General features: G+C 43.3%; 1 protein-coding gene across 1 annotated transcript; it reads left to right on the forward strand.

Annotated features, from left to right (window-relative positions):
* The first annotated feature begins 350 nt into the window (after positions 1 to 350).
* On the forward strand, positions 351 to 23527 carry slc16a6b (solute carrier family 16 member 6b). The gene is made up of 6 exons (XM_049560235.1): positions 351 to 710; positions 8944 to 9191; positions 11683 to 11826; positions 16305 to 16433; positions 18589 to 19500; positions 19601 to 23527. Exons 2-6 carry the CDS (start codon positions 8960 to 8962, stop codon positions 19870 to 19872), a joined length of 1689 nt encoding a protein of 562 aa, XP_049416192.1. The 5' UTR covers positions 351 to 710; positions 8944 to 8959; the 3' UTR covers positions 19873 to 23527.
* Positions 23528 to 24217: the final 690 nt, after the last annotated feature.

The raw sequence follows: 24217 nt of genomic DNA on the forward strand, positions 1-24217 counted from the left end.
TCATCTTGTCCACAGTAACCTCCCTGACGCGTACACATGGCAGATGAGTTATTTGCGAATCGTGGCATTCTATGAATTAACAGCCATGAAATAAGCCCATGAATGACATCAAAGCTTACGAATAAAAGACCGTACGACTCCCGTCACATGTGATATTGTGATCACATTCATTATGGCCTACTATAGGCCTATATCACGGTTATTAGTTGCATTTATGTTTGTGGTTAACATTGTTAACGGTTTTTATTATTCTGCGGACCCCACCCCCGGACACTGAATGCGGCATCAGAGCAGCACACGCGGCTGCTGTAGCACGAGACGCAGACGAGGGACGCCCTGCGCGTTCATGAAGCCGAGCGTTTTGCTCGTCCGCGTTCAGTGTGAATACCGGCTTGAGCCGGTAAAGAGCTGCCAAGACAGGCAGGAAATAATTCAGAGAATACAAAAGATGCGGATAGCTTCGGCAGTGCGAAAATAGATCATAGCGACATCACCTTTAGTATTCGGGCCCTTTTGTAGCAGCGAGAGCAAGTGGTTTAGATATTACCGTTCTTTCAAGGAATTTAGAAAAAAAACACGTAAATGATTGCTTCATAAATGGGTCTATAACTAACATTATAGGTAATTTAAAGCGAAAATAAAATGACGACGAGATAGGAAAACCGGCCTTTATACACCAGAGGGCTTCTTTTACCACCTCAACGCTGCCGGTAAGTAAGATGCCAACTTGGCAACTCCAGCTGTAAGATGCTGCCGAGCCTCAGCTCGCTGTGGAGCACAGCGGCAGCAGGCATAGCTGCTCCGCTTCCTATTCAACCTCTTGATAAAAAATAACGAAGGCTCGATAGTTTTCTGCTGTCTATGAAAAACAAGCCAGAACACAGCTAATTACTTGTTACTGGCACATCCGTAAAACAACTGCTACGTCAGGCAGGCAGGCAGGCAGGCAGGCAGGCAGATAAATCACCTGGGAAGAAAAACAACAAATTAAAGGCAAATAAATAGGCTATGTAGCGTATAGTCTTCACGCATCTGATGTTAACCCAGCAGGAACTGTTAAGCTGCAAGCTGCTGGCTTTCCTGCTGCGGGGTTGCGGCACATTGACATCATCCCTCCTCCTCTGCACTGCGGTCTGAAAATGATCTCAAAAAAGTCATGTTCTGTGTTTTGTTTTGTTTTGTTTTTTTTAACAACGGACATTGTTATAAACATTTGTTTGTGGATCTCAGCTGTATAGCGAATTAATAATGCTAAGAAAAGTCACTGAACTGTTAGAGATGAAAGCATGTAGCCTATGACATCATTAGATATAAAGCAGAACCTGTTCTGCTGCTCAGAGGAAGGGACCACCGAGGGTTGTTTTTATGCATAATTATTAGATAGCCTCAACAGATTTCTCTGTAGCATTTTAATATTTGTGACACAGGGTGAAGTCAGGTAATGTGGGACCTCAGGTAAAATAGGACAAATGGGGCTCTTTGCCTATTAGCAGCCAATCACCGAACATGGTATTGCATTGTTACTACAAATGTGCTTTACAGAAAAACATGCATTTTTATTGGTCTGGGATAACTAGTATGGGCAGAGAAAAGAGTCAATAATTGCTGGTTCCAGAACTTCCAGGGTTAGCCATGTGTCATGTTGATTTTCTCATGTTGTAAGAGTTCTGCTGCAATAAGGGTATAACAACAAAAATGGCTGAAGGATGTGGCTTTTTGTTAAATGTTTGACTCATAGTCAAAATATTTTCACATTACACTTTACTTTTTATGGGGAAGGGTGAGTAGTTCATGCATTCAGGTAAAATGGGACAAACAGTTCAGCTACAATGGGACATGTTTCTGAAGTGAAACCAGCTGCCATAAAAGGAATTTTGAATCATAGTCACAGCACCACCTAAATTACAGTTTTTATATTTTGATGTCCTTCTTCTAGCAGGTTAATCAAATCTACTTCAAATTTTCTCATAAAAATGCTAAGACCTTGTTGATACTCAGAAATGAAGCTTTTGACTTTTCATAGAATGCCATGGCTGTGGCGTTGCACCACTTGCCACAAAACAAAAAGATAGTTTTTAAAAGGCAAGGGGTGCTTGAAAACTCTTGAAACTTGGCACACAACTTGGCATGAACGCACAAATAAGCAGACATAAATAAAGAAAGTTAATTCACAAATAATGACAAGCATAATGTAAAAGCAAATAGTCAATGTATAGGCTAGTTACTTTGATTTGCACATCTGAAAAGGAGTGAGGGGAAGTATAAACCTATTAAATCCCACCCCTTCTTTACAAGCCACTGAGTGAAAAGAAACAAACAACTTCCTATTAACCTATACCTTAGACTTTTCTAACTTTTTATTACCATTTAACTTTGTCACATAAAAATAACCCTTTAATATATGATAGTAATTACCAAATATCTAGAAAATATAAACATGTCTTAGTATATTATATGAAATACCAATTATTCATGACTTACAAAAATAGATATAAATATATAATAAAAATAATATTGATAAATATTAATATTTACATACAGAATCTGAAGGCGGCACGGTTGTGTAGTGGTTAGCACTTCAAAGCAAGAAGGTTCTGGTTCGAACCTGGGTTGGGGGAGCACCTCTGTGCAGAGTTTGCATGTTCTCCCCGTGCCAGTGTGGGTTTTCTCTGGGTACTCCAGCTTCCTCCCACAGTCCAAAGACATGCAGGATAAGTGGTGACTCTAAATTGTCAGCCCTGTGATAGTCTGGCGACCTGTCCAGGGTGTACCCCGCCTCTCACCCGATGTCAGCTGGGATAGGCTCCAGCCCCCCCACAACCCTCAAAAGGATAAGCAGTTACAGAAAATAAATGAATGAATGAATATATATCTGAATCAACTTGACTCTCTATCTTTTTATATTTGAATAAATGAATATAGAAAATATTCACAATATGAACATACATCATTCTTCCAGTTTATACATATGTACCTCCAAATACCCATGAACTAATATCTACTTATTTACACATTAATATATAGTTCTTAAGAGGAAAATTATGTGTGTTTATATATATACATACAGGAAATGACATGTACAGGAAATTACATGTTTTTTTTACTATGACGTATATCTGCTACAAAGTTGACCAGATCCACCTCAAACTTGGTCAAAAAAGCCATAAGACCTGGATGATGATTTATTGTGGAAACTGAGTTTTCATCAAACGGTGTTGCCATGAAGGCTGGGTGAAGGCAGACCTTTTGCCATATCACAACAAATGGCATTAACTTAAGTGCATTTCGTTCAATTTGCCTGAAACTTCACATCCTCCTCAACAGTCTAGGCCTGGACAAGTCTTATGAGTTTCATCAATGGGCGTGGCAAAATACCTTGGCCACGCCCTTTAAAGAGCAGCCCCCTCAGCATGTTTGACCAACATGTACATAGTTTATGACTTTGAGAGAAATGAACTGCAGCGTCAGCCGGCGTCCTGCCAGCACCCCCGAGTTGCGCAAAGGTGTAAGGGCCCATTCATCACTGCTTGCAGCTTTAATTTAAAGTTGTTATTTTTAAGATAAAATAGCCCACTGCCTTTTCTCATTTCCGCAATTACATCCATCACAAGCTAGAGAACGTCCTGTCACCCCCGGGCTACAAAAGATAAGATCAGGGGGAGGAAAATTAATTTAGGGACTAAATTCGGATGAGAGTTGAAAGATAAAAACCCTGCAAACATTTCAGTGAATAAAAATAAAACTGACTGCACATTTTGAGCCGCACACAGTTCTAATTAAACCTCCTTGACTATGGAGCTTTATCCTTATCTTTATTTAAGGGAGTGGTCTATCAGTTTGAGAGCATTATTTATTGATTTCATGCTCAAAAACCCTGCCCTCGCACTCAAATAGCCTCTGCTTGCGCTTGGATCTACTCTGTTTCTGCTCAGACTGTGTGCTTGCACTCAGATACCATGTTGCTCGCACTCAGATACAGTGTTGCTTGCACAGATTTCTTGCTCAAGCGTCGGCTTTTCTCCTCGCGCTCAAAGTGTTTCTGTGCGCTCGCGGAACTTCTGCTCTCAGAGTTCTGCCCTGCACTTGGAATTTTGTGTAACAACCCTGTCAAAATCCTCCAACCAACAGAATACCAGATTTACTGTTGACCAATGAAATGATCCCTGCCTCCTTGTGGGCGCGCTCGCTTTGGTATTAGAACGTCCCGTCCGGGCGGGTACTCTTTAACTGGGTTCATCCACTCCCACCCTCTTCCCCTGTCGGGAGTTATTTTTCAACAGTCACCGGCTCACTATACATTATCCCTTACATTTATATATATATACAGTGCAGGCCAAAAGTTTGGACACACCTTCTCATTCAATGCGTTTTCTTTATTTTCATGACTATTTACATTGTAGATTCTCACTGAAGGCATCAAAACTATGAATGAACACAGGTGGAGTTATGTACTTAACAAAAAAAGGTGAAATAACTGAAAACATGTTTTATATTCTAGTTTCTTCAAAATAGCCACCCTTTGCTCTGATTACTGCTTTGCACACTCTTGGCATTCTCTCCATGAGCTTCAAGAGGTAGTCACCTGAAATGGTTTCCACTTCACAGGTGTGCCTTATCAGGGTTAATTAGTGGAATTTCTTGCTTTATCAATGGGGTTGGGACCATCGGTTGTGTTGTGCAGAAGTCAGGTTAATACACAGCCGACAGCCCTATTGGGCAACTGTTAAAATTCATATTATGGCAAGAACCAATCAGCTAACTAAAGAAAAACGAGTGGCCATCATTACTTTAAGAAATGAAGGTCAGTCAGTCTGGAAAATTGCAAAAACTTTAAATGTGTCCCCAAGTGGAGTCGCAAAAACCATCAAGCGCTACAACGAAACTTGCACACATGAGGACCGACCCAGGAAAGGAAGACCAAGAGCCACCTCTGCTTCTGAGGATAAGTTCATCCGAGTCACCAGCCTCAGAAATCGCAAGTTAACAGCAGCTCAGATCAGAGACCAGATGAATGCCACACAGAGTTCTAGCAGCAGACCCATCTCTAGAACAACTGTTAAGAGGAGACTGCGCGAATCAGGCCTTCATGGTCAAATAGCTGCTAGGAAACCACTGCTAAGGAGAGGCAACAAGCAGAAGAGATTTGTTTGGGCCAAGAAACACAAGGAATGGACATTAGACCAGTGGAAATCTGTGCTTTGGTCTGATGAGTCCAAATTTGAGATCTTTGGTTCCAACCGCCGTGTCTTTGTGAGACGCAGAAAAGGTGAACGGATGGATTCCACATGCCTGGTTCCCACTGTGAAGCATGGAGGAGGAGGTGTGATGGTGTGGGGGTGTTTTGCTGGTGACACTGTTGGGGATTTATTCAAAATTGAAGGCACACTGAACCAGCATGGCTACCACAGCATCCTGCAGCGACATGCCATCCCATCCGGTTTGCGTTTAGTTGGACGATCATTTATTTTTCAACAGGACAATGACCCCAAACACACCTCCAGGCTGTGTAAGGGCTATTTGACCAAGAAGGAGAGTGATGGAATGCTGCGGCAGATGACCTGGCCTCCACAGTCACCGGACCTGAACCCAATCGAGATGGTTTGGGGTGAGCTGGACCGCAGAGTGAAGGCAAAGGGGCCAACAAGTGCTAAACACCTCTGGGAACTCCTTCAAGACTGTTGGAAAACCATTTCAGGTGACTACCTCTTGAAGCTCATGGAGAGAATGCCAAGAGTGTGCAAAGCAGTAATCAGAGCAAAGGGTGGCTATTTTGAAGAAACTAGAATATAAAACATGTTTTCAGTTATTTCACCTTTTTGTTAAGTACATAACTCCACATGTGTTCATTCATAGTTTTGATGCCTTCAGTGAGAATCTACAATGTAAATAGTCATGAAAATAAAGAAAACGCATTGAATGAGAAGGTGTGTCCAAACTTTTGGCCTATGTATATATATATATATATATATATATATATATATATATATATATATATATATATATATATATATATATATAGTTATATATGTATCTGTATAACGTGCTTTTATACAACAGTTCAACAACAGCTTAAACAGCAATGCTGAGTAAGGAAATGTTAACAAAAGGTGATGAAATAAATTATTTAAGTATGTTATGTACCTCTGTGAAAAAAAAACCCAGTTCCCCCAGTCTGTTGCCAGGCAACGCAGCACACACGCCAGGAACTCACAAGCTACTTTGTATTTACATTGATCTGCAACTGTGTAACTTCGTCCAGTTCGGCTGATGAAACGTTGGCAAACCTGGATGTTGGCACGGATTCAAACACACCTGGAGGTCTGCACAGAAGAGTCCTGGCTTTCCTTTTCCTCGTCCTCTCCTGACGACCACTCATAATTTAATTCAAATGTAATTTGGGGGAAAATATCCATCTTCTTGGTGTAACGCTATAGTGTCAGTTTGCGTCAATGTAGCGAGTGTGACAGTTGGTGAATTAATGGTTGTATTTATATTTATAATACCTGTGAGCAGAGTGATTTTACTGTTACATGTCCCAGTGATGTTATACTCTATACCAGCACTCACGGAATGCCTCTCGTCCAATCAAATTACTCGGTCGGAACTAACTGTTGTATAATACATATTATATGTATCTATATCTATATATTTATATGTGTATGTATATATATATATATATATATATCTATATATGGATAGATAGATAGATAGATACATATGGCGCATGTGTATAAATTAACAGTCCCTTTATTCTAAAAGTGGTAAAGAAAGCAAGGGGAGAACATTTAATAAAGCCCTGGAGGGTGGGAGTGGATGAACCCGGTTAAAGAGTACCCGCCCAGATGGGACGATCTAATACCAAAGCGTGCGCGTCCACAAGGAGGCAGGGATCATTTCATTGGTCAACAGTAAATCTGGCATTCTATTGGTTGGGAGATTTTGATAGGGTTGTTACACAAAAAAAATCCAAGCGCAGGGCAGAAATCTGAGAGCAGAAATTCCGCAAGCGCACAGAAACAGTTTGAGTGCGAGGAGAAAAGCCGACGCTCAAGCAGGAAATCTGTGCAAGCAACATTGTATCTGAGAGCAAGCAACATGGTATCTGAGAGCAAGTAACATGGTATCTGAGTGCAAGCAACATGGTATCTGAGTGCAAGCAACATGGTATCTGAGTGCGAGCACACAGTCTGAGCAGAAGCAGAGTAGATCCAAGCACAAGCAGAGGCTATTTGAGTGCGAGGGCAGGGTTTTTGAACGTGAAATCAATAAATAATGCTCTCAAACTGATAGACCACTCTCTTGAATAAAGATAGGGATAAAGCTCCATACTTGACAACATTAACAAACACACACACAGAGCACAAAGCAGAGTTACGTTAACATTACCATTTAGTCAGCGTTAGATGGTTTTATGTTTAATGGTAATGTCACAGTTAATGCTAGCTAACAAATCAGCTGCCCATTGGTTCGACAGCTCATTGTTCCGACCATATTAAACCCATTGTTCCGAAGTCCATTCCGAAATCATCATGATGCCCTGTGGTTAAGGTCTGGTTAGGTTTAGGCACAAAAACCACTTGGTTAGGGTTAGGAAAAGATCATGGTGTGGGTTAAAATGAAAAAGAAAGTGACAAACACATAAGCCGTGAGCCTGCTTTGCCTCAAGCCTTTCCCAGCTGACCCAGAGCCGGTCGCGGCGCACCATACGCCCGCCGCGAGCCGTTCAGCACCGCGGACAGTCGGACTAATGGGATGTCGAACCAATGGGCTGTTGGACCAATGACATGGACCCCAAATCAGCAGCCAACACTTGCATTAACAGTGTGTGAGCTGACTGCATTGTTGACATCAAAATCAAAACAAACATTCAAATAACTGAATGGAAAATGGAATGATTTGAACTAATGATAATAGAGAAAAACTAAGATTTTTATTTCGGAACAGTTAGATTGTATTTTGGCACGGTTCAGGGTGATTGGTGGGGAAGTTAGCATCTATGATTCTGTTCTCACAGAAACTACAGGGCCTTGCTGTAATGCTGCCATCAGCCTGTCAGTGGCCCCTGTCGAAAAGACACTTAGCCACCGGCCCCTGTCAAAAGATACCTGCCACGAGGCTTTATGACTTTTCTGGGGGAAACCCTGTGTCCAATATTTTATACCAACATGAATCAAATAACTATGTAAAAGAAGTGGGGACAAAAGGAAATATTCGGCAGCTATCAGGGCCCTTTAGCCTCTATTAGAATATTGATTTGGTTTTACAGCTCATGTGGTTGGGTGGGGGGTCTGATTCTGGACCGCTCTGACTCACTGCCAGGTCAGCAAACCTTCTGTTGTTCTGTTGCTGCCGTGCCGTTACACAGGTGACCCAGAGCTACAGCTGGCCAATAGCCCACTGTGACCCCAGCGCTGGGGTTTGTGCTGGCTGAAATGGAGTCACTACAGCACTAAGGACTGAAGGTCAAAGTGGCGGGGAGTGAGGTAGAGGGAGGTAGCAAGGTATGCACTAGTTAGCTTATACTTGTCTCATTTGTGGTCTGATAAAAAAATACATTTATCAAATTCAGTGCCCCATATTTCTATTTTCCAACTTACTATAGCTGTCATATCTGGGGGAGTCATGTGAGAGTGGTTTCAATGGAACAAGCCTGTTTCATCCAAAGTCAGGTGGATAACGATAGACGCAGAGAGAGGGGCAAGGAGGGCTGAGCAAATCAATTTGCTGCACTTTGGCATAAGATTCTACCCATTTTAAATAGAAAAGAAAATAATAACACATAATCAGTATGTGGTGGTCAATGCTGATATTGTGGTGGGCCACCACAAATAATTCAATGTATGGTGAACACTGGAGTTCTTCTGCCCACAAATATAATCAAATTCAACTTCAAGTAGGACTTTAAAATGATCTCACTGATGTAATCTCTGTTTCTTCCTCCAGGTGGCCTGCTGTAGCCATGAGGGGGCCCTATTCTCTGGGCTGTTTGGGTCCAAATGTTTACCCAGAGGTGCCTGATGGTGGCTGGGGCTGGGCTGTGGCCGCGACCTTCTTCTTGGTGGAGGTCTGCACCTATGGGACCCTCAAGAGCCTGGGTGTCTTCCTTCAGGATCTGATGGAAGAGTTCAGGGAGAGCAACAGCCGAGTGTCATGGGTCATCTCCATCTGTGTCTTCATCTTTACCTTCACTGGTCCGTCACTAGGGCTTTACTCATATGTCTTTCTTTTCTTGTTTCCTTTTTTTTGTAATTGACTTCTTACACTATGACATACGTGTGCAGGACAAAGACTTAGTGGTAAAGCAAATGAGTGCAATGTCCAATCAGTGTTAATAGGGTGATAACTCACTGACATCCAATGATCCTCAGGTAATGTGACAACATTTGCACTTTACAGGAGTTCCAGTTTAGTTGCTTTCTCTGATTCATACAGGTCCTGTACAGTACAGGCCAAAAGTTTGGACACACCTTCTCATTCAATGCGTTTTCTTTATTTTCATGACTATTTACATTGTAGATTCTCACTGAAGGCATCAAAACTATGAATGAACACATGTGGAGTTATGTACTTAACACAAAAAGGTGAAATAACTGAAAACATGTTTTATATTCTAGTTTCTTCAAAATAGCCACCCTTTGCTCTGATTACTGCTTTGCACACTCTTGGCATTCTCTCCATGAGCTTCAAGAGGTAGTCACCTGAAATGGTTTCCACTTCACAGGTGTGCCTTATCAGGGTTAATTAGTGGAATTTCTTGCTTTATCAATGGGGTTGGGACCATCAGTTGTGTTGTGCAGAAATCAGGTTAATACACAGCCGACAGCCCTATTGGACAACTGTTAAAATTCATATTATGGCAAGAACCAATCAGCTAACTAAAGAAAAACGAGTGGCCATCATTACTTTAAGAAATGAAGGTCAGTCAATCCGGAAAATTGCAAAAACTTTAAATGTGTCCCCAAGTGGAGTCGCAAAAACCATCAAGCGCTACAACGAAACTGGCACACATGAGGACCGACCCAGGAAAGGAAGACCAAGAGTCACCTCTGCTTCTGAGGATAAGTTCATCCGAGTCACCAGCCTCAGAAATCGCAAGTTAACAGCAGCTCAGATCAGAGACCAGATGAATGCCACACAGAGTTCTAGCAGCAGACCCATCTCTAGAACAACTGTTAAGAGGAGACTGCGCGAATCAGGCCTTCATGGTCAAATAGCTGCTAGGAAACCACTGCTAAGGAGAGGCAACAAGCAGAAGAGATTTGTTTGGGCCAAGAAACACAAGGAATGGACATTAGACCAGTGGAAATCTGTGCTTTGGTCTGATGAGTCCAAATTTGAGATCTTTGGTTCCAACCGCCGTGTCTTTGTGAGACGCAGAAAAGGTGAATGGATGGATTCCACATGCCTGGTTCCCACTGTGAAGCATGGAGGAGGAGGTGTGATGGTGTGGGGGTGTTTTGCTGGTGACACTGTTGGGGATTTATTCAAAATTGAAGGCACACTGAACCAGCATGGCTACCACAGCATCCTGCAGCGACATGCCATCCCATCCGGTTTGCGTTTAGTTGGACGATCATTTATTTTTCAACAGGACAATGACCCCAAACACACCTCCAGGCTGTGTAAGGGCTATTTGACCAAGAAGGAGAGTGATGGAGTGCTGCGGCAGATGACCTGGCCTCCACAGTCACTGGACCTAAACCCAATCGAGATGGTTTGGGGTGAGCTGGACCGCAGAGTGAAGGCAAAGGGGCCAACAAGTGCTAAACACCTCTGGGAACTCCTTCAAGACTGTTGGAAAACCATTTCAGGTGACTACCTCTTGAAGCTCATGGAGAGAATGCCAAGAGTGTGCAAAGCAGTAATCAGAGCAAAGGGTGGCTATTTTGAAGAAACTAGAATATAAAACATGTTTTCAGTTATTTCACCTTTTTTTGTTAAGTACATAACTCCACATGTGTTCATTCATAGTTTTGATGCCTTCAGTGAGAATCTACAATGTAAATAGTCATGAAAATAAAGAAAACGCATTGAATGAGAAGGTGTGTCCAAACTTTTGGCCTGTACTGTATGTGTGAAACTATTACTCCTTGCTTTAACATTGCGGTAAGACATATGACTGGTCACAGCATTCCAATCTGAGGACATCCCTTAGACTTGAGTCTTCTATGATGTTGAGTGGTCTGCAGTCAGTTGTCACCCATGTAGTTAACTTACTCGATTTTGTTTTGTCCACAGGTCTGTGGTGATTCACACTCCTAAATAGTGCTTTGCCAACACTGGTGATGTAGGTTCCCTCTGACATCAGTCTGATTAGCTGCAACTGTGTGGTCAGCTTGTAGGTTGTTGCTCAAACTGGAAGTACTTAAGTGAAATTTTAATTTTGTTTGTCACAAGGTGCATATTACTTTTGACATGTCAGTTGAGCCGTGTGGAGGATTTTTAAATCGAAAGGAGCCGTTCAAAAAGTGCAGTGGTGTCATCATTTTCCATCACTGCAGCACTTGACTACAAGTCAGGGTGTGTTGAAGGGACAAAATGGCAGTAGATTAATGCAATTTAAAAAACGTTCAGACCCTAATCGCATTGCAAATCACATTTGCAATGCCTATTTTTGTATATATGTAATTGAGTTGAAATGATTAAATCAAAGGACTGTCATGTCTTTCACCCCCACCCCAGCCCCCCTGTCCACGATGCTGAGCAACCGCTTTGGCTATCGTCCTGTGGTGATGATGGGAGGCTTCCTTATCAGCCTGGGAACCATCACCTCTGCCTTTGTCAACTCCATCAATGAGATGTACATCACCATCGGTATTGTCTCAGGTACTTATAAAACTCACACCAGCATACTCAGTGGCATCCATCCATACATTTTGATATCATTGAAGCCTGAAATGCCTGATTTCAAATGTGCCGCATACTGCAATTTTTATAGGCATTTTTTTTCCCATTGAAATTGTGGGGGCATGTAAAAAGTGCAAAAATAGTTGAGATTCTGTCTGGAATTTGAAACATATTATTAGTAGCATTCAGTGCTTCCCACAGAATTAGAATCTATTTGTGTTGGTGGGGATGGTTTGGGTTGGGGGGCAGCAACAGCCAGTCACCGCCAATCAGCTGTTGCTGCCATTTGACACAGCACCAAAGGACCATCTCCATGAGCTGCTCTCCTCCTGCTCTCTCTGCTCAGTTAGCACGAACTAAACATGATTGTATCACTAGCCTTCATATTTTGCTGCTTGGCCCAAATCCCTTCAGCAGTGGTTAGCATCTGACACTGTGCCGTTAATCTTCACACCGACAGCAAAATGGCTCTACTGTGTCATTAAACCTGTTAATTACCATTGGTTTACATTAGATGAATACAGTGGCGCAGGGTGGCGAACCCCACGCAGAGCTAGTTTCGAGCAGCTCAACCCGAGGCGCGCTCAGTTTGGTAGTTTGGCAGACCGAGGTGCGCCGAGATGGGTGTGGCGGCGCAGCAGGGGGAGGTGTCGACAGATCCAGCTCGGCGCAGTGACAGTTTCGTGCCAAAAGGCTTCGCTGAAGGTGCGCTAAAAGCTCGCCAGCTGAAACCAGGTCTACTGTCAGCGCAGGCGGTGCACAGCCGGTGTAAGTGAAAGTTTGGCTGACCGGCGGACAGTGCGCACACGTCACCAAAACCTAACAGGCAGGTTTCCAGAATGTCAGGCACATTAACGATGCAATAAATACCCAAAAAACCACTATTCAATGCAACTATCTGCAATCAGCACATAAATGTATCTCTGTATCGACTGTCCCGTCACATCTGATGTCAGATCAAAGAGGATTGGCACCGTTTGGCACGCGTAATGGAAACCCAACCTGATTTGATTAACACAGCTGCAAACTAATGAGTTCACATCCCTCTCAGCCAACCACAAACAGCCACAGCATCAGATAGTAGGGGTGGGAATCTTTGGGCACCTCAAGATTCGATAACGATTGCGATTTAGGGGCTACGATTCGATTATAAAATGATTATTGATGCATCTTTAATTTATGTATATTAATGCACTTTTTCACAACACACATTTCTTTTTGTCTCACTGAATGAGCATTCAACACTTGCAATTTTTAAAAACAGTGCATTTGTAATAAGAAACAGTTAAATTCATTTCCATTATATTTTATCAAACATATAAATGGAAATGCGTGCAAACTGGAAAGTTACAACTTCATTGTACAGAACCGAAGGTAACAACAGGTATCTTAAATCACAAGATAAAATGCGCAGTTAGAGTAACAAATGATTCGGTGGCGAGAGACGTCCACAAATCACCTTTAACAGCGATCCTATGTGCCTTCAACAGCGAGGCCATGACTTCTGTTTTGGTTTGGTTGTAGACGGTCGGGATGTGAAATAGCGTTGTGATGGGATGGTGTATCTGGGCTCCAATGCAGCAGTGCTCGAAATCCCTGATTTTCCACGACGAAATAAGAACACAAATCTTTGGCAATAAAGGCCGCGATGGCCTTCGTAATTCGCTTCGCCTTTTCCAATGAGGGTGGCAGCTTTCTAATTGCTTCCTCGATTGTTCTCTGGTCAGAAGCGCCACTAATAGCTGCAGCAACAACAGCCTGCCGTCTCCCTGACTCCTCCGTCGGGTGGAATCAAGTTACATGGCTTCTCATGTTTGTTGTATTGCCAAAGTATTTTATTTTAGCAGGACACAACTTACATATAACGTAGCTCTTGTCCAGTTCGCTTCCGCCGTCAACGTTGTAGAAGTCGAATTGTTTCCACACATCTGCTTTTAAATTAGAAGGAGCTGTTCAGATCTCATGGCGAGGTGAGTGGCGGTCAGCCATGTTTGTTTTCCTCTGTGTGCGTGTCGGCGTGTCCCGTCCAGGTGTGCATCCGAAAGTGTCCCGCATTATTTAGAACCTTCTGTATTATTCTAATTAACAGATTTAAATAATCGAAATTTGGATGTTTGTGAATCGATTCAGATTCGTCTACGTCCAAATTGCAATGCATCTAAGAATCGGAAATTTCCCCCACTCCTATCAGATAGGGAGTATAGAATCAGCATCTGTCATCTTAGAAAAGTCAAAAGAAAAGAAACAGAGTGAGACTGCGAGAGAGAAAGAGAGAGCTTGCACGCGCACGAGAGAAACACAGCATTGATTTATAGTTGTGGTGACCTCCTCCCAGGCTACCTTTGCATCATCAGCCCGTGGAGGTCTGCTCGCAGTTCCGTATATTCGGACACTGCGAGCTTGGACCTCCCAGACCAAAACATCAGTTTCCTCCTGGGAGAAGTTTGACCGTCTGACGCTGCTGCTCTCTTCTGCCATGGCAAATTGAGTAAACTCTCATTACGCCTTCGCGCAGCACATTTAAGGGCGAGGAGAGGGGCTCATTTGATTGGTGTGATGTGTGTAAAACCCACTCCACGCCTTCTCTCCTCCCTCACCTCGGGACGGAGGTGGGAAAGAGGAGTAGCTGCGCCAGTGCGCACGGTGTGCCAAACTTGCAAAATCCACCTGGCCACACCCAGTTGGCGAAGTGCAGGTGCGCTGCGCCTCCGCCTCACCTGGTCTGCGAAACTAGAGGCCTTTGACTTTAGTCACAGAGCTGTGGTCCCACAACAGCAGCCCCATGATAAAAAGAGAGAGAAGCCCTTTTTAGATAGGAATTGTGCAAATATGCAGGAAAGCCCAATCAGTCTTTTTTCAGCATTGGCAGTATAAAAGCAAAATTGGGGAATGCGGCAAAATGTCGCCTACCTACTTTTGTTTATACAGAATGTGCCTTTTTCGGGGCAATGGGGGGCATGAGCAAGTAACAAAACATGTAGCTCAGCGTGTGACATAACCAGTGACATGGGAGGGAAGCCGCGGCTAGTCAGTGCTTCGGTGATTCTCTCGTAAGTCGGCCCTTTCTTCACCGTTCCTGTCATCTGATGGTTAATGGCCTCTTCGTTTGCGAGGGGGAAGGAGGGTGCGCAATTCCTTGTCTCCCCAGTTGCTCATCTTTACAGTGTCTGTCAGGTTTGTGTTTCCCTCTTGCTACTAGCTGCTCGCTAATTTCTGCTATCAGCTGTTTCCTGTTTATCCACCGCCAGTGGCTCGCACGTGTGGCGTCATCAACAGCTCCTCCCACAAGTCTTTAACAGCCCCTCCCGTTGCGGAAGGCTGCCTCGGTCTGTTTAAACTCAAAGGGTTCCGCCAATATGTCTACCCTACGAGGCGGAAAATTTGGCACCTCAGATCAACTCGCCAATCCGGCTCCGTGTGTCTAAACGCTCGCAGCTTGCCAGCAAAACAGTCCAACATTCATGGAAAATCTGGCAGTGTAAAAGGGGCTAGAGAGAGGGGCTGCCAAAATCAATATGCTGCCCACAACTCTAAAATGAAATGAGATTTTACCTGTTTGAAATAGTCAATTGCATGGTAAAGTTGCAGTGATTGGACAAAATTGCAAAATTGCACAGAATCCATGGAAATTAGCTGAATTTGTGGTAATTGTTGCAATTGCAACATTGCAAACTCCTGGAGGGACTGATCCATCCATCCATCCATCCATCCATCCATCCATGCATCCATCCATCCATGTATCTGTCTGACTGTGTCTGTTTCTGTGTGTGTAATTGTGACATGCCATTCACAGAATGGCTGCTTTGCTCTTACAGATGTGCTTGCCTTGTTTAACACCTTGTAATTAATGAACTGAAGGGACTCCTAGCAGCGTTAACAACAAAATCTGAATCAATCTGTTTCTTCCAGAACTGACCAATGACTGAGAGGTGGTCAACCTCTTCTAGACACCATGCAGTGGGGTCTGCTTTGCTATCTTAATTCTTTAGGAAGGAGTGACATAACAGAGCAGAGCAGGAAAAACTGGAGCAGCCTCACATTTCCCCCAAAACACTAAATTTCCTTTCAGATCAGGAATGACGGAGAAGGATGTGGCTGAGGAGGAAGGAATAAATTGACTGAATGACAGTAATAGATTGGATGATGAACACATTGGTGAAATGATTGTCAATATTAGTTAGCTCTCCTGCTGTGATTACCGTGTGTGTCTCTGAAATGGACCACAGCTAACTTGACAACCTCCTTCTCCCCTCCCCCTGTCTCTCTTATGTGTCTTTACATGCCTTTTGTCTTTCAGCAGCTGTAGCAAAGCTGAATCATCTCACGCAGCCTGCCACCTTTGACAAGGGATTGAGCTGACACCTTGATCTTTGACCCAGGCCACTAGCCATGCAGTGTTCCTACCATTTGGGCCAGTGGCTGTCATGTCCCCTTTTTCTCTTGTCCTTTGTTAACAGGCCTCGGCTACTGCCTCAGCTTCCTTCCCACCGTCACCATCCTAGCCCAGTACTTCTCCAGGCGGCGAGCACTTGTCACTTCCGTCGCTTCATCCGGCGAATCCTTCGCCATATTCATGTTTGCTCCTGGTGAGTGTTCTGTCTCAGAGGGGCAGTTAGATAAAATACAACCTTTATCATTGCTTATTACTGCCAATTGTAAAGTGGAACTATTTTTGAGAGTAATTATAATATCAAGTGAGAAGGTGAAATTGTCAGAGATTCAGAGAACAGATGTGATGTGGACAGGTGTCAGATCTGTGCAAAGCATCAGTTCAAAAACGCATCATGACAACATCCAAAACACGTTTCACTCTGAGGTTCCTGTGAGATGAAAAATATTTTCAAAACTAGTTAAGTCACCTAATGTCACTATTTCAACATGGATTGGTTGTTCACAATTACTTCCTGGCATCTAGGGCAGTAGGCTCCACCTGATTGGCCAAAGACATTGACATGCAACGTGTGATCATGTGGCACATGTAAATATACTATTCATTGCAGTTCAGCAGTCTTTTGCAATACCTTTATCACACATGTTGATATCGAAATGAAGGTAAATTTTCTACATATAGCACAGCCCTAGTACACATTAACTACTATAGAATACTCAACTACTGCCCACAGTGCCAACTAGTGGTTTAGTAGATGAATGCTTGACTTGTTAAGAAGTGGGGGAAACTATCGAATGATAATAACTGAGCAAACTCAGTCTTCCTGTCTGAAATTGACTTTTTGAGTCACTGGCCGGCTGGGCTGGTAGATGAATCAATCCACTGGCCAGGTTTATTTTGCTGACCAAAATAATGAACTGTCTTTTTTTTAGTCACATATACATCAGGTCAGTAGTAGTATTAGTAGTTTTATTTCACTGAGTGAATGAGATATTGGGCTCTAGTTTCGCAGACCGGGCACGGCGGAGGCGCAGCGCACCTGCGCTTCACCAACTGGGTGTGGCCAGGCAAATTTTGTAAGTTTGGCACACTACTACTCCTCTGTCCCACCTCCGTCCCTCCTACCAGCGCAAGTCGGAAAGAGGGAGGAGAGAAGGCGTGGAGTGGGCTTTACACAGCTGATTCACATCACACCAATCAAATGAGCCCCTCTCCTCGCCCTTAAATGCGCCGCATGAAGGCGTAATGAGAGTTTACTCAATTCGCCATGGCAGAAGAGAGCAGCAGCTTTAGACGACCAAACTCCTCCTCCCAGGAGGAAACTGATGTTTTGGTCTGGGAGGTGCTCTCTCTTTCTCTCTCACAGTCTCACTCTTTCTTTTCTTTCGACTTTTCTAAGATGACAGATGCTGAATATATACTCCCTATCTGATGCTGTGGCTGTTTGTGGTTGGCTGAGAGGGATGTGAACTCATTAGTTTGCAGCTGTGTTAATCAAATCAGGTTGGGTTTCCATTACGCGTGCCAAACATGCCAAACGGTGCCAGTCCCCTTTGATCTGACATCAGATGTGACGGGAGAGTCAATATAGAGATACATTTATGTGCTGATTGCAGATAGTTGCATTGAATGGTGTTTTTTTTTTTTGGCTATTTATGGTATTGTTAATGTGCCTGATATTCTGGAAACCTGCCTGTGAGGTTTTGGTGACATGTGTGCACTGTCCGCTGGTCAGCCAAACTTCGGCTTACACCGGTTGCGCTCCCCCTGCACTGACAGTAGACCTGGTTTCAGATGGACAGTCCACAGTGAAGTGAAATTTTGAGACACTGTTTAGACGTACGTAAAAACACATCTGGTTGTATGTGTGTGTGTGTCTTTGTGTTTGTGTCTGTATGAAACTCCAATACAGACAACAGAGGACAAAAGCAGCACACGCATAAATGACACCACAGGACAGTAGAGAATCTCACCATAGTTTTTATACCTTCACGCTGGAGATAGTAGCTGTGTTTTGAGGCATTATGTTTTTGGGGTTGTCCATCCATATGTCTGTCTTATTCTTGTGAATGTGATATCTTAAGTTCACCTGTAGGGAATTTCTTCAAATTTGGCACAAATGTCCATGTTGAGTCAAGGATTAGCTGATTAGGATTTGGCTGCCAGTGTTGTGGAATGCCTTCTCAGATTTACTTGCCAAACACAAAATGTACCTGCATTTGGCACAAAGCCGGTCTTGATTTCAGACTCTGCCATCTACCAAGGAATACAGTGAGAAGCGGTCAAAAAAATCGGAACAAAAGTGGACCTTGAATATGTAATCATAACAATTACGTGTCCTTTCTCCACAGCCCTCACTAAACTGAAACAACACATTGGCTGGCGCTACTGTCTGGTTGTCCTCGGCATCTTTCAGGCTTTGGTGATTGGCTGTGGGCTTCTCCTTCGTCCAATCATTATTGAGCCGGAGCCTAGAAAGGAGGACGGTGAATCAGACAAAGAATCTCTCTCTCTAAAGCAGCTTGAGGCTGTTTACGAGCTGGAGAATGAACAAACCAGGACCTCCATCAGTTCAGGAATCTCCCAGGGTTCAGAGGACTCAGGTGTCACCTCCCTTTCTGCTTCAAACCTAGACCTGAGGACTGCAGGAGCTGGGGAGGTGCAGGACACGGGGGACAAAGAGCTGTCACTGTCTTCACCCCCCACCCCTGTCAAGGAGGATAAGAGCGAACTGGCAGAAGTAGAGGTAATGGTAGAGGCAGGTGTTCTCCATCCTTCTAGCCCCAAACTTCTGGACTTCTCTGTGCTTAAAGATGGTGCCTTCATCTGGTACTCCCTCTTTGGCTTGTTCGCCACGCTGGGCTTCTTTGCCCCACAGCTCTACATCATCGAACTGAGCAAGAGCCGGGGTGTGGAACCCAGCATGGCCTCCTGCATGCTCTCCGTGATGGCTGTGGCCGAGATCTTTGGCCGTTTGTCCATCGGGGTGGTGTTGAACAAAGTCCGCTGCAAGAAGACCCTGGTGCTACTGGGCTGTGTGATTCTGCTATGCCTGGTGCTGGTGGCCTTCACTATTGTGTGGGAGTTCTGGGGCCTAGTAGTCTGCTGCGCCCTTTATGGCTACTTCATGGGCACCGTCGGCTCCACTCACATCCCAATGCTGGCTGAGGAGGACGTGGTGGGTATCCACAAGATGGCATCATCTGTGGGAGTGTATGTCTGTATCCAGAGCTTTGCTGGGCTGGCAGGGCCACCACTAGGAGGTACACAGTTTCTGCTGCATTTACTGTTTGCCATTTCTCTGATTGTACTCATCAGTGAACCTCTCCGTAATGCTTTCCTAACAGCTGTCTTACCTTCTAGGTGTGTTGGTGGATGTCACACAGAATTACGGTGCTGCCTTCTATTCCTGTGCAGTGGGAATGGGCCTCAGTGCTATTTGCCTGGCTCTAGTCGGCCCAGCCAAATCTGCCATGTGCCAAAGACAGAGCAGAAACAAAGAAGAAGGCATGAGCAGAGAGGTGGAGAAAATATCTCAGGACAGTGACCAAGCAGACTTTTTGGAGGTGGACTTGGCCCTGGAGGACAGTCCTGTCAGAAAGGCTGTTGATCAGGATAATGCCTCTGTAATATGATCCCAACTACAGCATGACACCTCATAACCAACGACTCACCACCAGGGCCAACAGCTAATGGAGTCCAGGTGTACTGCAAGAGGCTGCAGTGTCACCAACATTAAATCCACAAAGATAGAGTTCGCAAATGCTGCTTGTTTCAAATCTCAGGTGTCACTCTTTCACATTCTGACAAGCTTGAAGTTCACTCCTTCCCAGGGAGGATGCAGTCTCCCCCCTGAGACCAAAGACATCTCCATGCTGAGCACATGGTGTCACACCTTAATCTAAGTTCACACTACATGACTTAAAATCGTCAGATCACTGTTCTATTCACACTACACAACTTCTGTCTTGTATGCGGGAGTCTTGTCACACAAGATCTTTCACCAGGAAGAATCTTGATGAGTACTTCAGGTCAGGGTAGTACTGACTAGAAAATATCAAAGTCAAAAAGTGATAAAGCAGCGTAAGTTATTAGGATAAAACTTTCAGAAACTTTGTGTGCAAAAGTCCACCTTCTCTGTCACTCTCTCTCCCTCCCTCTAACACACACACACACACACACACACACACACACATACGCACGCTGGAAAAGTCCAGATAATTATCATGATAGATATCTGGAGATTGTCTGCAATGCATCAGCGAGCCTTTCAGCATGCGTCACATAGCGCTCGAGCACCTATTTGCTAGCAACAAGCCAAAGCCAAATTGCCTCTGATCTGTTTTTTTTCTTAGGGAGCTCCAAAAATGGTCAGTGAGTGGAAAATCAGGGTTTAAGTTGTGTAGTGTGAACATGGCATTAGCTATTTAACAACTTAAGACAGATATCTCTTCTAGCTGTTTAGGGCAAAGCCACGCTTATCAAGAGCCTTCACAATCCTCTGGGTATCATTAGTTTGAGTAACGTTATCTCAGGAAAGAAGTGGTGTTATCATAGATACTGACACATCATGAGCACGAGTTAGACAAAGCAGTCCTGATATCTGTCAGAAGCCTCTGTGATATCATGACTGTGTTGTGCTGGTTGATTCCTGCTCATGTTGCGGCATGCATCCTCGTCCGAGCCCTGCAACACCTCATTCATTCCTGCTGAACACCTGCACACAGTGTTCTTCAACCCATGATGGATGCATGCTGCACAGCCACAACACGGTCACTTCTCCAGCAGAGTCTGGAGGGTGTAACACACCATGGCTTTAAATGTCATACTCATGTCATACATACATGCATGCAAAATGAAAAGTAGTCAGTCTACCTCTATGCTCTTGATGCATGGAGAAATATTTCACTACTGCTAAAGCTGGACATGAAAATGCAGTCATGCAGTATGTACATACAGTTTGTGTCCTCTCTGTTAGTCTTACGCACATTCACGATGTGACAATGATATTGATTTGCCATGTCTACCGCTATGGTAACTAAAGCAATATTGCAGCTGTGTTCACTGATCCTTTAGAATGAATGAAGGAGCTTCAGTTCAGTCTCTGAACTTGGAGCCTGTATTCTATGACTCTATGATACTTGAGGTTGTGGGATTCATTTTGCATGAGCCTGAGAAGCTTTAGTTCCTTCTGTAGTGCTATGGGTGAACACATTAACTGTATATCTTTCATGATCCTCTTGATGTACTGTAGAATGACCTTGTTACAACTAACATACAAACTTAAAAGCAATCTTGATACAACAGAAGAACTTGAGGGTTCACAGTGATTTATTTTCTGATGCCATGGCTAACTAAATACAATGTTACAGTTTTTCTCAGTTGCTTTGGTACACTCAGATCAGAATTGAAATTCTCAGAACTACCTGCTCAACCCACATCATCAATTTATCATTGAAGCAGTTTCTCATTACTTTGAACAAATTGCAAATGCTTTGGCACACTTATGATTATCCATAATTGTCTGCTGTCTCTCACATTTTCAGTTACTTATGTCATGTTGAGTATTTTACTGGTTCTCTGCTGGATAGTCTTACCCTCCAAAACATTTGGACATTAGTTCATTATATTGGTCATTACAAGCAAAATGGTTGAACCAGTTGTCATAATTTGCCAAACATATTTTCTGTACATTTCTATTAGACAGAAAACACATTCCAAAAGATTCTTTTGACACTATATTGTAAGGGAAAATATAAGGACATGGGCCAGACAAACAGGAAGGTCAGGAGGTATAGACACACTGTACTGTAATTCCCCATACAGCACTGCATGTACAGTTCTGCATATGGGCTGGTACCTAATTGTTTCCTCTGTGCATTGCAGTGCAGTTAAACATTCTGATCTTTTTCTTCTCTGGGTCACAATGATGCAGTCTGTTAATAATGACAGTGCAGACAGTGAACATAGGAATCCTGTCAAATCTCTTGCAATGAGATTCCAACATACAGTAATGTGTAACTTTGTACTGCTAAAACTGATGTATGCCATACAGAAAAAGTGCAGCCTTGTGCATTTTGTTTAACCATTGTCACCAAAAGCCAGAGTTTACATCAGAAAATACTTTTAAGAGTTCACTGTTACATTGACAACATGGCTTAGCATTTTGAATATCATGTATGTAAACTATGACACAAGGACTTCTAATGACACTGACATATTCATTGCCATAAATCCTTACTTTTGGGAGAAAGTAAGTATTTTGTACAAGTAACGTTTTTTTTATCATTATATTGTGCTGTTTGTTTTGAGTAAATGCTTTAACTGTTTTGCAAATTTTAAGGATGACTCGACCAATGTACCAAAGCCACTGAGGAAAAACTCTTAAGTATACAATTAGAAATGGTCATTTGCAGTAAATACCGTGATGTTTTTTTTTTTTTTAAAGATTTGTTTTGGGGCATTTTTAGTCTTTAATTGATAGAACAGACAAGTGTGGGGGGGGATGACATGCAGCAAAGGGCCACAGGCTGGAGTCGAACCCGGGCCACTGCGGCAACAGCCTTGTACACGGGGCGCCTGATCTGCCACTAAGCCACCGACACCCCATACTGTGGTGTTTTTATGTGGAAAAATGCCGGGGCAACAACTAATTTGGACAGATGCTGTAGAAGACTTAATGTTGTATTTCATTTTTTCCACACAGTTAACACAGGTGACAATCCCACAAAGCACAATCCCATTTCCCATTTCAATTTACAGTTAACCTGCTCAATTCCATGTTTGTATGCGCAGTAAATTTTCCCTGTGTTTGCTCTGTTGAGCAATCCCGATTTTACTGCATTGTCCTGCTGATATCATGTTAGGTAATCCTCTCAGAACGATGCTTTAGATCCTGAAAGCCTGTCCTTGAAAAGGTACCATCCCCCCCAAATAACACACAGGAAACAAAAGGCATCTACTCTTACAAGCTAGAGGGCAACCTTTATTCTTGGACAACCACTCCATGTTAAATCTAGAACCTAGAAGTATATGTGTATGTATGAAAAGGTGTGAAGGACAGATTTCACAGGAGAGAAATTCCACATGAAGCAAGTCCCCGCTGTAGCCGCAGATTGTTTCAACACCCAACACAACATGACTTGAAGTTTACTTCACAAACCTTTCCTCAATCACTGTATGACCTTTATTTAACTGTTTATAATGATGATATGATGCTCATTTTTAATGTTTTTTAATTGATTTGAATGCCAGGCAGGTATTTTTTAAATAAAATCTTCTCCAATCTCAGATTGGTTTTTATTTGGTGTCTAAGTGCGAGTTTGTCAGCAATGTTGATGTAAATGAGTTGTGTACAAATCCTTTAGACAGTCTCACCCATTTCATACAGGAAAAATGATAATATGCAGATAATATTAATTCTCATGCAGCTAACAGTTCTTTGAATTCAGGTGAGGTATAAATCTGGATAAAGTTGTCTCACCACATTACATAACATCACTTCACATCACCCATTAACACGCTCTGCAACCTTTTGAAGAGTAAAAATTGCATTAACAAAGACAGTTTAATTCCAACAGGCACACACAAGCTTGACTTTCCCCATCCCTCTCAGTCCACCCCATTGTAAAAGCAGGTGTTGTGACAGGCTCACACAGAACCTTGACATGAGCTGAAGTCAGCTCACAACCTGACAGGATACTGGTGCTATTTACCGATGTCTACCTCAATTGGTAAAAAGCAAAAAGACAGCCAGCACCACCTCATCTCTTTGTAAATTAAACAGTGTCATTGCTAACCAGCTGTCTCAGTTCGGCAGAGAGTCTACAGTAGAAAACTAGGCATGGAGTTCAACATCCAGCAGACACAGATTTACCCAAAAGGAGGCTCTGGAAACCAAACAGGCGTAAGGATCCACCACAAATGTGACTCGTGTGATTGCGATGTGACTGTCTATGACTGTGAAGACAATGAAGTAAT

Source organism: Epinephelus fuscoguttatus, linkage group LG19 (assembly GCF_011397635.1).
Source record: "Epinephelus fuscoguttatus linkage group LG19, E.fuscoguttatus.final_Chr_v1".
Lineage (NCBI taxonomy): Eukaryota > Metazoa > Chordata > Actinopteri > Perciformes > Serranidae > Epinephelus > Epinephelus fuscoguttatus.

Bases quoted from the DNA above. Each gene is read 5' to 3' on its own strand.
- slc16a6b (XM_049560235.1), top strand. From the start codon at position 8,960: ATGAGGGGGCCCTATTCTCTGGGCTGTTTGGGTCCAAATGTTTACCCA. The intron at 16,434-18,588 runs GTGAGTGTTCTG...CTTTCTCCACAG, and splicing joins CATATTCATGTTTGCTCCTG to CCCTCACTAAACTGAAACAA. The intron at 19,501-19,600 runs GTACACAGTTTC...CTTACCTTCTAG, and splicing joins GGCAGGGCCACCACTAGGAG to GTGTGTTGGTGGATGTCACA.